The sequence below is a fragment of the Nothobranchius furzeri genome, chromosome 7, assembly GCF_043380555.1.
Source record: "Nothobranchius furzeri strain GRZ-AD chromosome 7, NfurGRZ-RIMD1, whole genome shotgun sequence".
Taxonomy (NCBI): Eukaryota; Metazoa; Chordata; class Actinopteri; order Cyprinodontiformes; family Nothobranchiidae; genus Nothobranchius; species Nothobranchius furzeri.
This window is the reverse complement of record NC_091747.1, coordinates 62,497,056-62,513,529: the sequence shown is the minus strand read 5'-3', so window position 1 is coordinate 62,513,529 and position 16,474 is coordinate 62,497,056. Positions and strand designations below refer to the sequence as shown.

Sequence of the window (16,474 nt, the reverse complement as noted above, 5' to 3'; positions counted from 1 at the left end):
ATTTAAATGGCGCCAAGTACGTTCTCATTTCTCAGGGTGGTTCCCTCTCTGTGGACGTGTGAGTTTGTGATTGAATTAATTTAGTTTTATCACCTTTTAGCTGATTGGAGTCTACTTAGACAGCTTGTGTTTGTCTTCGCCCGTCCAGCCAAATGGATGGAGCTTGTCACCTGATGCAGGCGCTGCCATCTTTGTTGTCAGACTTGGACTTTGACACTGGAGCGCTGATGCTTTGCATCTGCTGCTTTTGCCTCTTACGCCTCTGCATTTGTCTTTTTCACTAATTCATCTCCATCAAAACAAGAAAAAGAGAAGCGAGTCTTGGGTCCGCTGTTTCATTACTCACACAGTGATTTTTGGGAACAATTTCAGGTTTTCTATAGCCTCGTACATCTTTCAGGAGCTCAGCCTTACCTGGCGTTGTTAACAGAGTTAGTTTTCTTTCATCACAGACACTTAATAGCCTGGTTTGAGTAGCCCTGCAGCTAATGCTCACTTTCTGTACCAACCCACCAAACGCGTCTTCTCAATCACTTCAGAAACAGAAATGTGCAGAAATATCACAGCACAGGAGTCGTAAATGAATTCACTATCAAACCCAATAGTTATAATTAATAAATACATGTTAATATGAGCTATTTTAATTTAATGCATCCATAAGAACAGGGTAAATAATGCAGTGACTGAAACCTATCGGCTCGTTGTTTAACGTTCCTTTTTCAAATGGAAATGTTCTTAATGTTCATTCATGATAAAACGTAAAGAACGGGCAGTGATTCGTAAACAATTACTGTGATTTTCAACCCTGCACCTGGTGAAAAACAGTCATTTAACCTGATTCTACCTTTAATTAAACTTTGAAAGGATTTAAAGCTGGAAACCATGCCCGTGGGTGAGGCACGTCTGTGCTCAGCATGCATCGAGGAAACGGGCGCAGCTCAGTTTGTTTGTCCACCAGGTTTTTTATGAGAAACATTTTATAATAACAGAACACCAGCAAACAGAAGTGACTAAAGGTTTGTCTTAGCATTAACTTTAGGGAAGATTTTTAATTAAAGCTCAAGGAAAATGAAGATGTGATTCATTTGATTTTAGGAAGGAAAGGAGCAAAAACGATGATGATGATGATGATGATGATGATGATGATGATGGAAAGCCTTGGACGTGGGTGCTTTTAGGACCAACAACAATCTTTGTGAAGCTAATTTGTCCTTTCTTTTTGGTTGCTATGGTGACGCTGTGGTCATTCGTAGTTCCATCACAATTATGGTTTCTTTTATGGAGCTTTTTTGCTCAATAAGATATGTTTATAAATGTGTAACACAAATGTAAAACGTGATGTGTAACCTGTTTTAGACTAAAAACATTAGTTACAGAAAAATAAAACCTCAGTTTCTCTTACAGAAAGTGACACAATTTCTTCTTAGTTTCATCCATCTGAGCATCATCCATCAGGCTGCCTCTGCATGTGTTCTTTACAACGCTGTGATAAACACATGTCAACCTGAGGAGGCACATCAATACAATCGATCTGCTGATGGATCACACCCGGGGATGAATTGCACGCTGCTCACAACTGCCCACAATTAGCTTAACAGGTAGAGGATTGATCTACGAGCGGCGCTGCGCCCTCAGCTTCAGGAAAACAAGAAGGAAGGCTGGCTGTAAATTCTGGGAGTAGGATAAAGCATCACAGGGATGTGTCAGGTGTCAAGGCTAGTGGGGGCAGGGCAGACCCAAAGTGACCCGTTCCAGGTCCCAAACTAAAGGATTACTCTGTCAGAGTGTTTGCAGGATGTCTGACATGTTCAGGAGCGTCTGGAAGTCGTCTGCGCACTGCGACGGTCTCTTTGCATGCAGCTCGTGAGATTTGCCTGTCTGATGTGGCACATTGCGCTTAAGCAAATCACAGCTTTAATGGACCTTAAAGCTGCAGGACATCACAGATCTGAGCAGACAAATCTGGATAAACATCAGCAGTGCCAAAGCCAAATACGGTCTCTGATTTCAGTCTGGCAAGCCGTCATATATATGTGAATATCCGGTCTGACCAGGACCCTTAGGGTTCGGTCCTGGGGAAGAATCTAATGTTGCTCTGAAACCGTTTCCTCGTGCTATTGGACAACAAACAACATGACATACTCATCGCTACCCATGCTAGTCTACAGGGTAGTCCACCATTCACTGCTAAAGACGCAGATGTATCCTTTTTCCAAATAAAGGACTCTAGTACCTCTATCTGCTCTTGACTCAGAGAAAAGTTCAAGTCTAAATAGTAAAAGACTGTTTGGGCTGTGGCTAGACTGACATGCATCAAAATCATTTGGCTCTGCTGCGGTCTGTGTAGAGTTCACACACAGAGGCAATTCAGTGTGCTTTCCATTAGCAAAAACATCAAAATCAACGTGACAGAAAGTACAATTTAACTTTTAATAAGAAATAAAGTTAAAGGGTGAGCAGTTACAGTGCAGAAGGTGCAGCATAAGAACGTTTATTCAAAGCATGAAGGTTTTCAATTTTGATTTAAATATTTCTTGAGTTTGGGCACATTTGAGGTCACGAGGAAGCGGAGTCCATCTGAGTGCAGCATATTAGCTAAAAGCAGCTTCACCCTGTTTGGTTCTGACCCGGTTCTACCAGCTGACCGCTTCCTACGGATCTCAGAGCCCTGCTGGGCGTAGATACCTGAAGGAGAGCCGACATGTATTCAGGCCCCACGCCATCGAGTGATTTATAAACTAGTAGAAGTACTTTGAAACGCATTCTGTAGTTTACTGGTAACCAGTGTAGAGATTTAAGAACAGGAGTGATGTGCTCAGTTCTCTTGGTTGTGGTTAAGACTCTAGCAGCAGCATTCTGAATAAGCTGCAGTTGCTTCACGTCTTTTTTGGGAAGACCAGCCAAATGATCATTGCAATAGTCCAGCCTGCTGTAGATGAACACATGAATGAGTTTCTCTAGGCCCTGTCTGGACATGAGACCTCTGAGTCGTGCTTTTGATGAAGATGATAAAATGCCGATCTATTTATGGCCTTAATGAAGCCAGTGAAGCTCAGGTCTGAATCAGGTACGACACCAAGATCTAACCTGGGTCTTTGTCTTTAGAGGCTAACGACTCATCAGGGCGTAGAGAGGAGGGGTACTCAAGAGTAGTTTCTGCTAGTTAAACAACAGACAGTTACAGCTTACAAGCTTGACTCTTCCAGCTCCTCGGATGAGAAGCAAAACGTCTTCAACAAACCAAAGAAGCCCAGTTGCTTTCCTTTGAACCCTTTTGGATCTTTGGTATTAGTGAATAAACCTAGCAGCTACAGTGCAAACCTGGTGAAGACTCACAGGAAACGGGTTGCCAACCAAGGTTACACTACTAAGTATTTGTTTTTGACTAAATACTGCACAGTAGTACAAATAAATGATTTAAAAACCATACACTGTCCCTCTCTTTATCTTTAATTCTTCATCTCAGAAACAAGTCTTCATTCTGGCCCAAATAAAAACTCATAATTAACGAAAATGAAATAAAATCATCACTATATGGACCAAATGCAAACGTGTAACTCAACTCCTGCAAAGGTTTACATTCATTAAAACCACAGATGGGTTTAGACTTTGGGTGTTTTTTATGACAGGAGAACCTTTTCTTTCAGAATTTAGAAGATCTAGAAAAACTAGAAAACACTTGAGCTGCGTGTCCAACTAAAGTTTAACAAGTCTTTCTTTGGTTTGGATAAATATTTACTGAACATTTTTACGCACAACTGAGCTGATCCACGGTGTAAAAACTCTTCACCATGAGCAGAAATTTGGCTAAAACTGAAATTAAAAAAGAAAAAGTCTTTTGTGTTTTCTCGGACTTTGATCCTTCAGGACTGGGCGAACCGGACTTGATCGACTCGTTAATTCCAACGTTTTAAAATCTCAACCTGAGGAAAACCTCCAGACAAAACAGTATCAGAGCTCCTCATCCTGTTTGTACTCAGAAGTTCTCATTCAGCTTTCTGAAGCTTGTCACCACCGTGCAAAAGTCAACCTCCCCCCCAGGATGTTCTTGGCTCAGATTATTCTGATGGAGCCACATCAGCGCGGCGCTCATATTCACAGTGAAGCTCCCAGGTATTATTACTGCGATGACATTTGCCAATAGAAGGGCATGCAATCACAATAGATGTTCCCATTGCAGTAAACCTGATTTATAGTGACTCTGGTGGACATGGTGATGCGGAGAGGGCAAGCTAGAACTACCCTGAAGGAGGATAATGACACTTGAGTGTGCAGCTTCTTTCCATCTGGCGAGGAAAGCCTTGACTGGCTCACAAAACCGACTCTGTCGCACAACTGAGCTTCTTGGCCTTCACAAAGTGTTTCTCCCTCCGATAAATGCTGCCATAAATAAAGAACACAAAGCCAATCACCTCGCTGTTTAAGGGATGCACCTCCTTCCCACCCAGGACTGTTCTAATCTCTCTGGGCTGGTCCGCCGTAACCATGCTGCTGCTGCGTTGGAGAAGTGTCGCCCGGGCTGTGGGTGGGTTGGCTGTCGGAGGATTTTCAGTGCTGGAAACCAGATGGCCGCCAACCTTGTGTTGATCTTGGAGCGCCGTGCTGCCAAGTCTGCTCCCTTCACAGCAGAGTGAGGAGAGTTGAGATGTTAAACATGTTCCTCACCCCGGGCTTCTGGCTTTATGAAGCCACAGAGGGATTACGTCTGAAGCTGGCCATCCAGAAGGAGTTGGTATTGGCTGTAACGGAGCCTGGAGGGAGCGAGGGCTGGCACGAGGCCGGGTCTGAACCGAACAACAGCCAGAGGCCCAAAGGGCCGTTCTCTTCTTCTTCTTCTGGTTTCTTTTTAACTTAGAAAAGTTTTAGAGCTAAACTTTGACTCAACATCATTAAATATCTAAGCAACACGAATAAGATCTTGTGAAATTGGAATAAACAGTTTTTTAAATGGCAACACTTCTGAGCTTTATGTGTTTTATGATTTAAACGTGTATTTTTTTTAAACCTTAAAAAGAGTTTTGTTGTCTGGTGGGTTGATAGAACTTAAACAACATAATTAAAAAAAGGAAAATTAACTAAATTAACATACAATGAAAATATTGTTTTACAGAATATTCAGTATTTACTGACAAATCTGTCCACAATCATTAAATCTAAAATGTGTAAAAAAAAAAAAAGAGTACCTCATAAAAGAAAGCATGTAAAAGTAAAATAAGTATATTTCATGTTTTTATTTAGTAAATATATTCTGTTTGACTCACTGATGATCGTGACACCGGGTTGTCTTCTGTGTTGTTTTTTCTGGAGTTCACTCAGAAACTTCCAGCTTCTCCAACACAGACGGGATTTAGGAGAAAATGTTTGTGGCGTTGCTGAGTTTTCTTATCAGAACTTCTCTTCTGCTGTAGTAGCCATTTCTCTAATTATTGCCGCTTTATATGATTATTTTAACATAATTATTTTGGTACTGATCCCTTATTTTTATCTTCCTTTTTGCACCAAGCATTGCAGCAATTTCCTAAAGTTGTGATTTCTCACACACATGGCAATAAAACCTTCTGATTCAGAAATGATGAATCAGATAGTTACCAATCATACCCCCAGTTTTACAGTTAAGTTCTTCAACAACTCATCCATGAGGTTGAACTAACCCGGTGCCAATAGCCCTCCCTGGTGCATGCCGTTACTGACACCAAAGGATGCTGATATGGCATTGCCCCATTTTACTTGCGTCTTCTGATTGGAATACCAGTATGCCAGAATTCTGACGATGCTATCAGGAATACTTCTTTCACTTAAAAGTTGGTTGACCCTGTCAGACGCATCTATAAGTCCCACCAACACCGATGACTTCTGTCTTAAGTAAAGTCGAGCGGCCTCTTTCAGACCAAAGATACACAGATCTGCTCCAGCTTGGATTTTAAACCAGACTGGTTGTGTGTTGTTATTATATAACAGGCCTATTCAACTCCGGGCCTGGAGGGCTGGTATCCAGCACGTTTTGGTTTTAACCAGCGTCAACACACCTACTTTTAATCAGCAGGTGGTTAACAGGCTTCTGCAGAGCCTCTTGAGGTGCCTGCCGGTGATCCAACCACTGAATCTTGTGTGCTGGTGCAGAGAAAGCACTAAAAAATGCCTATCCTCCAGGCCTGGAGTTGAATAGTCCTCTTATATAGTGACGACTGAATGATATTGTCACAGGGCTGATGTATTTGGCTCAGCGCAGCCTGCAAACTCAACAGTTATTATCAAATAGGTTACTAAACATTCTGAGTGACCCAAAAATTAAAGGCTGAGCTCAATAGAAACCAAATAGCTAGTTTTGTGTCCATGCACAATAGACGTTTTGTAATTTTCTTGAACACTTTAGTAAAAACTAAACTGTTTTCTGTGCCTGCATGCAGCGCACATCACTGGAAGTTGGTAAAATGACAAGAAGTAAACAACAAGCTGCTGCTGAAGAGCAGCACAGCTGTAGTGTCATCTGCCTCTTCAGCTCCTCCACAGCTGTCCAGCCGTGATTACATCTCCACTCCTCATGCGGACCTCTGCTCACCTCCCTCACCACTCAGACTTCTAACAGCTCACATTTTCATGCTGGAAGAGAACTAGAAAAACAGGATTCTTCCTTTCATTCCAAAACTTTGTATTTTTCAAACCTCTGAACTGCGCGCAGCGACACGGTTTTGCTTCTCTAGCCGTGACCGTTGACCCTGACCTCTGAAGCCCATCATCCAGTCTGCTCCGAGTGCTTCTCGTCCCTGATTACCAGCAGTTCCACACCTGCTCCCGGTGACGGGGCTTGTATGCAGCTGCAGCTCTCGGAGCAACTCTAACCGTGACCTGCACCTCCTCTCTGCAGGTATTCGACACTCCCGAGAGGGCTACACTGTCCCTCAGACGCGGCCTCTCAACTATCTGGTAATTTGAGTTCTGTTGCACAGAAACAGAGTCTTCCATATCCTGCCATGTCTCTGTAAATAAAGGACAGCAGGGTAGGTAGGGGGAGAGGAAAGTAATATTAAAGTTCCTGTGGTCTTTAGTCTGCAGGTCTTATTCTGGTAAAATGTAAATGAAATAATCCATTTAGTTTCATTATGAGGAATGAGAAGTCCTGATCTGGACATCTCTGGTTGGTAAGAAATACGTTTTACTCTAAAAAATAAACATTATGTTATGTAGACACACAGCTACAACACACAGCCTACATAAATAAATGAATCCTCATTTGCTTAGATTTTAAACTCGTGCTTTTTATTTGTCTTAAAGCAGCTCAGATTTTCAGCATCCTGCCGACACGGCGCTCAGGCCTGGCAGTAATTAGCATCTCTTAGTATAACCGTGCCCAGCCTGCAGGCTTCCCTGCAAGCGTTGTAATATTTGTCTTTTGTGTGCAGTCGGACCCTCCCAAACACACACTCCCTCCCTCTGTCACAGTGATGTGCTCTGATCTCAGATATGCACGCCTGCACACAAAGCTTGTTTTTCTGTTGAGGAAAATGATGAAGAGGAGGCAGAGCAGATGTCAGAAGTGATAGGGAGCTTATCTAAACATCATTGATTTTCAGACGTTCCTACTGGGTTGGTTTCCTTATCTGATGCTGAGGCATTTGTCAGAAGAGCCGGGAAGCTTGTCAGGATTGTTAAATCTGAAATAAAGACAAAAAAGCTGTCCACCTACACCTTTCTGACTCGCTAGCCTACATTTCTGCTCACTTCAGCATGTTCTCCAAAGCTTTAATCTGGAGAAGCAGACTTTCTACTTGGTCTCATCTGAGAGTTGCTTCATGTGAAAGGGAAAAGGAGTGGACGTGGAGCAGTGGGTAAAAATAATTGGCCACACTAGTCGTGTGTCCAGCTCCAGAGTGGTTTTCTGTTAGAGTCAGGACCTATCTGCCCATTTAAAAAGCTCCAGCTGGATGCTTGTACACCTGCTGAACCATGACAGCCCTCCGGGAGGACTTGGTGCATGCGTCAAATCAGAAAAGGGCAAACGGACAGGATAACAGAAAAATTATACCCATCTGAGCAGCAAATACAAAATATCAATGAGAAATAAACAGACTTTTATTCCTTTTACTGAAGGAGCCAGAGTATTTTAAAGCTCTAGTTTACTCGAGATTTCAGGGGATCTGCTGTGATCTGAATGAGTTGCTCTGGGACTCCTGTTTCAGGGGTAGAGGTTTGTGGGAGAGGGCAGAAAACAACAAGATTATAAGTCTTCCTCATTAATATTCATTATGTGCAAATGTCTCACCTCTAATTGGCTATCAGCCACATGACTCTTCCGCTGCCTTCGTTCGCTTTTCTTTATTGGGTAATAAATGCACTACTGACGTTTCATCTCCACAAATCACACGAGCCTGAATGTGCTAATGGTTAGCTTCTGCTAGCCAAGACGCACTTTGCTTTCTCCTTTTGGTGGGCGGTCCCAAGACAAGGTGGGCAGGGCTAAATAAACAGCATGACAGGCAACTTTCTTTCATTTCAAACTAAAAAGAAAATTTACAATCACCACTTTCTCCCAAACGACTGTAGAATAAAACTTTATTGATCACTCGGTGCTGACAGGCTTTGATAGAAATCTGAATTCTGCGGTTTTGAGCTTTTAGAGAAACGACCTTTTTATTCACACGTGGAAATATCACGAGCAGGTTTAGGATGTATGTTTTTGTTGACCCATGTGTCAGACACTCAGCTTCCTTCAGCTTCTGATTATGAATTAAAGCGGAAAATATGAAAAGTGCATTAGCTTCAAACATTTTTTATGCTTCATAACATTTTAACAGGAACAAAGTCGTGCTCACATTTGTCAAAAACCTCCAAGAACACATTTCAGACCAAAGGCAACCATTGGACCATCCGGTTGTCAGTCTTGCAACCTTCCCTGGTCAAACAGCCGGCTGCTACCACATCATCTGCAGGACAAGCTACAGAGTCCCAAAGCGAAACACACCGTTTGAAGTCCCAGACAACAAAAGGCTACTGGTGTTAAGAACAGAACTTGAGGACCCGTGAGGACACCAAGACACAGTAAGGAAAACTCAACTAGGTGTTACCAGAGGTGGACGAGGCTGAGGCAGGGTTAGCAGAAAGCGTGGGTCAAAACCAGATATCCGTGAATGTTACAAGGGGCAGGCAGGAGGCAGAATCCGGAGAATGGTCCGAGGTTGTGAATCCAGGTAGTCAGAGGCAGAGAAAACAATCCAGGCAGGGAGCAGGCACGTGGGTTTGTCAAGGAACAGAAACAAGGTCAGGATCTACGGTACAGGCAGAGACTGGAGTGCTGGCGTGAGCTTTCAGTAATCTGGCACTGGCTTGGTGTTGGTCCTGGTGTTACACAGAGAGTGTTGCAGGTGGAGCTGATGAGTTAAAGTGAGACAGGTGGTTTGAATGAGGTTGATGATGAGCTGGTTGTGGTTGCTGGGGAAAATGGGCCTGACTGGAGCGGTGGCATGACAACTGGACCTAGAAGATAGCGACTGACGTTTAGCGCTATCTGGTTTTGTTCGGTATCGTGGGTTTCTGCTTCTGGCCTCGCAGTGAAGATACCCGAGGGGAGGGGTGAGTGTTCAGTGACCGTGTTTGCGTTCAAAACCTAGCTCGTTCTGCAGATTAGCTTAAACAGCTTTAAACGGTTACTGGTTTTAATGGTAACAGTGGTAAAGTCAACTAGTTTAACCATAAAAGAGCTTTCAGTAGTCGCTTTGGACTGCCCTCCCGAAGCAGTTTTTTTCTGATGAAAGCCAGGTGATCGTTTCTCCAGCAGGAAACTCTCGTTGTCTGAAAGTAGCTCGCATCATTTGAGTTCTTAGATGTTAAAGCTGAGATCACAGCAACAGCTGTTGTCAAATGCAAAATGTGTTCACATAGATCAAACTTCTGACTTTATTTTATGTTTAGAACTAAACTAAAATACTAAACATTTGGGCGAACGCAACCCTAACCCTGATGTCTTAAACCTGCTGCATGAAGAAAAAAACCTAGTTTTGAGGCCTTTATCTTTTATTTTTGTGTCTGAACACGATGCAAAAGTCCATGAAGCAGCAGCACAAAGAGCCCAGAGATCTTTTAAAGGCTCTTGTAGACGATTCTTCACGCTCCGATGGTTTCTGATGCGTGGACGTCTTCAGAGCGGCGCCCCGGAACCAAACAGCCATCATCTAATCCTGCTGTTTGGAAAACAGTCAAACAGACTCAGTAACTGTTCTGGAGGTCTGGCCGATCCCCCCACCCCCTCACCTGTCAGGATTTTTATCACTCCCCTCCGCTCAGATGATGAATTCTGCTGCCGTTGAGACCAGCGCTCCAAGAGAAATGTCAGGGATTGTCTCTGCCGCCCGTTGTTTACGTTGTCCTTCCTTCCTTTTAATCCAGACCGTTCGTCTGTGCTGCCCCCAAGCCCCCCTCATCCCCCATGACATGTCCCATCTTTAAGAGCAGCTCTGACAACGCGTTGTTGAACAGGAGGGCTTCCTAACCCTGGTCGGGCCAAAAGACGTCTGTTCTTTTACTCCTCATTGAGTATAACAACCCTTCAGCTGCATGGTAGGCTCTTGGAGGAAAATTGGTAGAATTAACATGTTTATCTACCTGTTTCAGAGCACTTTTTCCTCTAAATGCACCCAGGACTTCAAATCCATTAGCAGTTATCATCCCAATCTTTGAAGGAAAAGCAGGTTAATCGTCCTGGCAGTTAGAGAGAGGCAGACGAGGCCGGCTGGTGAGCTGAATTTCCTACTTTTAGAGATGGGAGACACGCTCCACGGAGAGAATCACTCAGCTGCATTTTGTGGACTAAATCAGGAAGCGCCGCCGCTCCATCCGTCTCTCTCAGCAGGCAGCAAGGTTGCTGTTAGTCTCCAGAGGGACTCTAAATGGACGTTCATACATCTAGACTGTCGTTTGTGGAATGTTTCAGCCAAAAAGTAAAAAGATAACTGGAATTTTTCTGTCTGGGAACATTCAGTTGGTTTTCCAGAGGAGTTAATCATCTTTTCTGTCGTTTTAAATCAGACTCACAAGACTTCTCTGATGTTTTAGTTTAGGTTTCAGATGGCGCTCTTGAATCTAAGGCAACATTTGTTTACCGGAAATGAGATTTTCTACACATTTTGCAGCCGAGTCAGGTGATTTGTCATTGATCTGAGGTTAGCTCGTTATTAAACTTGTTAAGGTCAGTTTGGTTTTGTGGTTAAACCAACAGAACTGGAAAAGAGTTTAATGATTCTGCTTAAACCTCCCTTTGCAGAGCTGACATTTCAGCTTTAGATGACTTTTATCTTTTTTCAGACACACTGACTGATGCACAGGGGTCAAACCTGCTGCCTTTTCAGTTTTCTTCAACCTCTCAGCCTCATTGCCGCTAGTAATTTGTTCACCTTCATCTGCAGGGCAGCCATGGACCTGCGTGGTGTTGAAGAGGAATCTTTTATTAGCCTTACGTTCTTTGGCCAGTAACTTACTGAGCTGTTTTTAGTGGAGATACAGAGGTTCACAGAAATATGCAAAAATTCCATTACAATTACTTCCTTTGTATGTACGAACATTTACATGAACAGGGTTTTTCCTGGCTCAAACTGAGGCAGAGGTGGTACCATCCTGACCGTGTGCCAGCACATGCACACCCTGTGCATTCAACTGCCTCACCTTTTTAAAGGCTAAATATTATAAAAGGCTCCATAATATGCATTAGATTGGTATTTAGTTCCCCTTTTCCCATCTGATATTTTTAGTTAAAAATGTTTTAAAGTATTTGACCTACATTTCAGTAACATTTTAGGTTTGTATTAATAACACTCATCTTAGTCAAAATAACACATAAATATATCCAGTAAAATATAATGCATTTCATTAACATGCATTTGTGTTGGAAATGCTAATAACATTTAATTTCTGCTGCTAACAATGTAATGGTGGCATGCCTATTATGTACGGGTTAGGGGGCGTTCTGTTTTGCCTTGGCCCCCAAAATGCCTTGAGACGGCCCTGGGAGTGTGACTGAGTTTTGAAGGTGATCTGAACTGTATCAGATGTAGAAATATTACATGCTGGGTTCCCCCAGCGCTTTATAAGCCTGGCGGCCCGCCAGGCTTTGCTTGCCCACCCGCCAGGCTAAGCGTCATGCCCCGCCTCCCTCCCTGACCTTCCGTGTCCGCTGACACAGATGGCGCAGCAAAACTAGAGCCCTCCATCAGCTGATACTGGTGAGATACAGCAGCGGAACGTGTGCAACCCCCCCACCCCCACCCTCGCTCTCACAGAGGAGTGCTGCGGGATAGAGCGCACGAACCCCCAGGCTAAAGCCGCCAGGCTTAACTCATTTTCTGGGGGAAACCCTGTATATACAGGTAAAAACGTGTAGTGGAGATAAATCTACCTACATTTACCACACAAAGGAGTTCCATGTTAAAGGAGTTTTTTTTTGTATAATAGTTACTCCCCGCTGGGGCTAACTCCGCTATGCCTTTTTTTTTACCTACCCCCACTTATCCTCATGTAACACCCTTTTCATCTATCTATTAAGGTAGCGCGACTCATGTTGCGAATGACCGCAGTCACCAATTCTTGTTATGTGTCTTACCCATGTATGTCTGATCTTTGAATTGTGTGTGCTGAAACTCAATTTCGTTTCTCTGTATGTTCTGCACATGTGGTAGAAATGACAATAAATGACTTTGACTTTGACTTTGATTTTACTTTCAAGTTTTGTTTTCTTGTTTTTATTTAACCCTCCCACTGTCTTTATGGGTGACCCTGCGAGGAAAGTTGACCATTGAGATGGATTGATGGTTTATCCCAGTGACCCGCAAATGGCGGCCCGCGGGCCCTCTCTTTGTAGCCCCCAAACCCCACGCACACCCCCCACCTGACAGCTGACCAGGAGGTGCAGGATAGAGCTTAGGAAAATAATCAAATAATCAATGCATGAGATGCGGCCATAAACGGTTTTGCACCATAGAAGAGAACCATCATTAGTTATAGTGGAATGTAGTTGTGTTATTTTAACGGCGGCGCCAGCACAGCATCCACATCTGAAAGAGCGGTGTTCTCCACATTTACCGGGTAGGAAACTTTGGTTTGCCTTTATGTGGTACTGCAGGGCTGAGCGCTGGAGTTCTAACCTGAGACCGGACCCGAACCGAATCAGCCCGACCGGTTCTGTTGGATTTGGGCCGTGAATTATATTAATTGAGCGGGTTGTCGCGCGGCGTGCTCCGCTCGCTCGATCAGTGACTGAGAGAGGGAGAGAGAGAGAGAGAGAGAGAGAGAGAGAGAGAGAGAGAGAGAGAGAGATTGTCTGCTCACGCAAGAGAGAGGATCGGAGGACGCTCCTCCAAACACGCGTTATTATTTTCATAAGTTCATTATTGTTTCTCCTGGAAGCGCTCAGTCAGACCGAGTGCTGTGATGTCGGGAGATCCGGTCTAGGGTGGGGAGCGGGGTGAGTGACGGCGGCTGCAGAGTAACCTGTCTCTTTTATTTAGGGACACGGAGAAGTTAAAAGGAGAGAGAAATAGAAGATAGAAGCTCTTGTTCCACTTTATTCTTTTGTTTCATGATGATTAACTGATGTTAAATTCAGCTAAAGAGAAACTGGGAGGAAGCTTTGGTTCATTTTAAGTTACAGGAGATCTTGTTTCCTATCTGCTCCTCCAGAGACAGCATGGACATGAGGGTTATTGGGCTCGAGACACGGGAGGCGACATCGCCTCTCCATTCATTTTCAATGCGACATGCAACGCGACAAAGCGATAATCGCGGGTCTCCCTCCTACCAAGCGAAACGCGAAAAACGTGCATGTGAAATTTTGCGCTCGTGCATGTGTTGTGCACAGGCGACCCAGCGACGCGATCCCAGAAAGTTGAAATATTTTCAACTTTTCATCGCTGTCGCTCGGACGAGGACCAATCAGCGGAGGTTTCATTCACTGACCAATGAGCGGACAGGATGCTCCGCACACCTCCGAGCAAACATGGAGGAGAAGTTGATTATTATTATGTTTTATAGTAAAATCAGAAGTAAGATTTCACATAACTCTAGCAGCACCTTGTGAAACATCATATCTACCACTTTTTAAACTCTGAACTGCTTAAATAACCTTAATTCCCTCCAACCTGACACAGCCAATCAAAACAACGGAAGTTTCAATTTCGCCATGGAACAGAACACGTAGACTGCTTTGCCGCTGCCGCGGGTCGCCTCCCGTGTGTCAGGTAATAAAAGCGACAGTGACGAATTTCACTGATCGCAGTCGTTTGTCGCCTCCCGTGTGTCGAGCCCCTCACATGGTTAGGGTCCCACAGGACAGGTTAGTGCAGTCACACAGCCGAGCTGGAGGGGGACATGTGTTGTCCTGCTTTATATTGCAAGCTTGTGTGTTATGTGCATCACAGCCAGCGATCCAAACAACGGCAGCAGCAGCACCCCGTCCCGCAGCGCTCCTCCATGAGAGTGGGGATGGGGGGTTTGCCCACGTTCCGCTGCTGTTTCTCACCAGTATCAGCAGATGGAGAGCTCTAGTTTCATTGCCGTTCGTGTCAGCGGACACGGTAGGGTTGGGGAGGGGGGCGGGGCATGATGCTTAGCCTGGCGGGTGGTCACGCAAAGCCTGGCGGGCCGCCAGGCTTATAAAGTGCTGGGGTAAACCCTGACCCTATAGCAGCCTATTGTAGTTAGTCCAACAAGCTAACGCTAACATGACCCAAGTTTTACTAAGTAAACCATGAAGTAAAATGGTCCACACTGTTGGACAAAATAAATATTAACTTACAAGTCCAGTAGCAACACAGCCAGGTCATCATCAGTCCGTGATTTCATGGCGTCCTCAAATGAGAGTAGGCGGAGCTGATGTTGCCTCTGGTCTTAGCTCTTTGCTTCACCTCCAGAGATATTACTCTCTTTACTTCCAGGCTCCGCCATGATGCCAACAGAAAGAGCAAGCTTTGTTTTATTATTTTTTTAAATGACGGTCGGCAAACTGAAAAAGCTAACTGCTATCATGTTATTAGCTATCGGCACAGAAAAGTTCTGCCTACACAATCACTGAACCCCAATTTAAAAAAAACGAGTTAGTGTGAAAAACTGCTTGGCGTCACATTAAGAGGTCCTGGGTTAGGGTTAGGTCCATCAGAACCAGAATCTGAGTTTCTCGTCAGCTGTTACCTGTCACGAACTCCTCCATCTGACTGCATTCTAATCATTCCTGCCACCAACGTGGCGGCAGACGTCATCACGCCGACACTACTTAAGGAAGTGCCGGCGTTTCATTCATTGCTCAGTCATCTTTCTCACCAGACTTTGTATCGAGTCTCCAGGCTTACCAGCCCTCTAAACCCTCAAGCTAAACCTACAGGAGACAACCACGCCGGTTATCTCCGTCACTCCGCGTCTGGGCAACAGAAACTCTCAGTCACGCTTCAGATCTGCCAACGAACCTGACAGGATGACTGAGCCCTCAGTTGACCCAGCGGAGTTCGCGCGTCTGCGTGCCGAAGTGGCTCAACAGCACGCAACCTTGGATCAGCATACGGCAGAAATGAACCAGCTCCGTGCCATAGCTGATCGCCAAGCCACCAAGATCAAGTCACTCACCGAGCTAGTACTCCAGCTGACCACCGCTCTGCAACGTCAGACCGCAGCTGTTCCTGACAGGATGGAACCACGCCTCAGCCTTCCAGAGAAGTGGGACGGAACCAGGGGATCCCCGGAGGGCATGTTGGCGACCCTGGCCATGACTTTCGAGTGCCAGCCGGCACGCTACCTCACATCCTGCTCTCGTGTCGCCCTGCTGACAGGTCGAGCCGGTGAATGGGCGGCGGCTCTTTACAATCAGAAATCTCCTGCCTGCAATGACTATGAGACTTTTGTAAAGGAGATGAAAAAGACTTTTGTGCACCCCTGCAGCGAGGTCTCGGACGAGACTCGGCTGCTTCAGCTTCGCCAGGGCTCCCAGACGGCGGCTCAGTACACCTCTCGCTTCCGGACGACAGCAGCTCGGTTGAGGTGGGATGACGCCTCCCTAAAAGCCGTTTACCTGGAGGGACTGTCACCGAGAATCCGGGAGGGCATGATCGGGCACGAGGTCCCAACCTCCCTGGACCTGGCAGTGGATCTGGCTCTCCAACTGGACCGCTGCATCCTGAACCGGCCGAGCACCATGTCAGCCCCCGTACACACCAGGACGTCACCCCGCCGGCTGGCTCACCAACCGACGGAGGAGCCGATGCAGCTAGGACATCTTCCCCCTGAGGAACGGGCACGGCGCAACCAGGAGGGAAGATGTGCTTACTGTGGGGAGATGGGTCACCACCGTGGCACGTGCCCAAAACGACCGGGAAAAGGTCCCTCCGGGTCGGAGTAGGAGCTGTCCCGCCCGGAGTCTCCACTTTTCCGGCTCCACACCGAACCACTCTCCCGGTCTCCCTCCACCTGGGCCCAGGCCCAACCAGACTGGAGGCACTTTTAGACA

The 16,474-nt window shown here is 45.4% G+C and overlaps 1 protein-coding gene across 2 annotated transcripts in view; it reads right to left on the bottom strand.

Moving 5' to 3' along the window:
• LOC107383089 (cadherin-20) overlaps positions 1-16,474 on the bottom strand; it is a 105,479-nt gene that overhangs the window by 52,111 nt on the left and 36,894 nt on the right. The window contains exon 1 of one of the 2 annotated variants that reach the window (XM_054751920.2): positions 14,777-14,914. The exons of the other annotated variant lie outside the window; for it this stretch is intronic. Within the exon in view, the coding sequence (XP_054607895.2) occupies positions 14,777-14,823 (47 nt within the window). The 5' untranslated portion in view covers positions 14,824-14,914. Of the gene's footprint in view, positions 1-14,776; positions 14,915-16,474 lie in introns of those variants that run through there. 2 annotated transcript variants of the gene reach the window in all.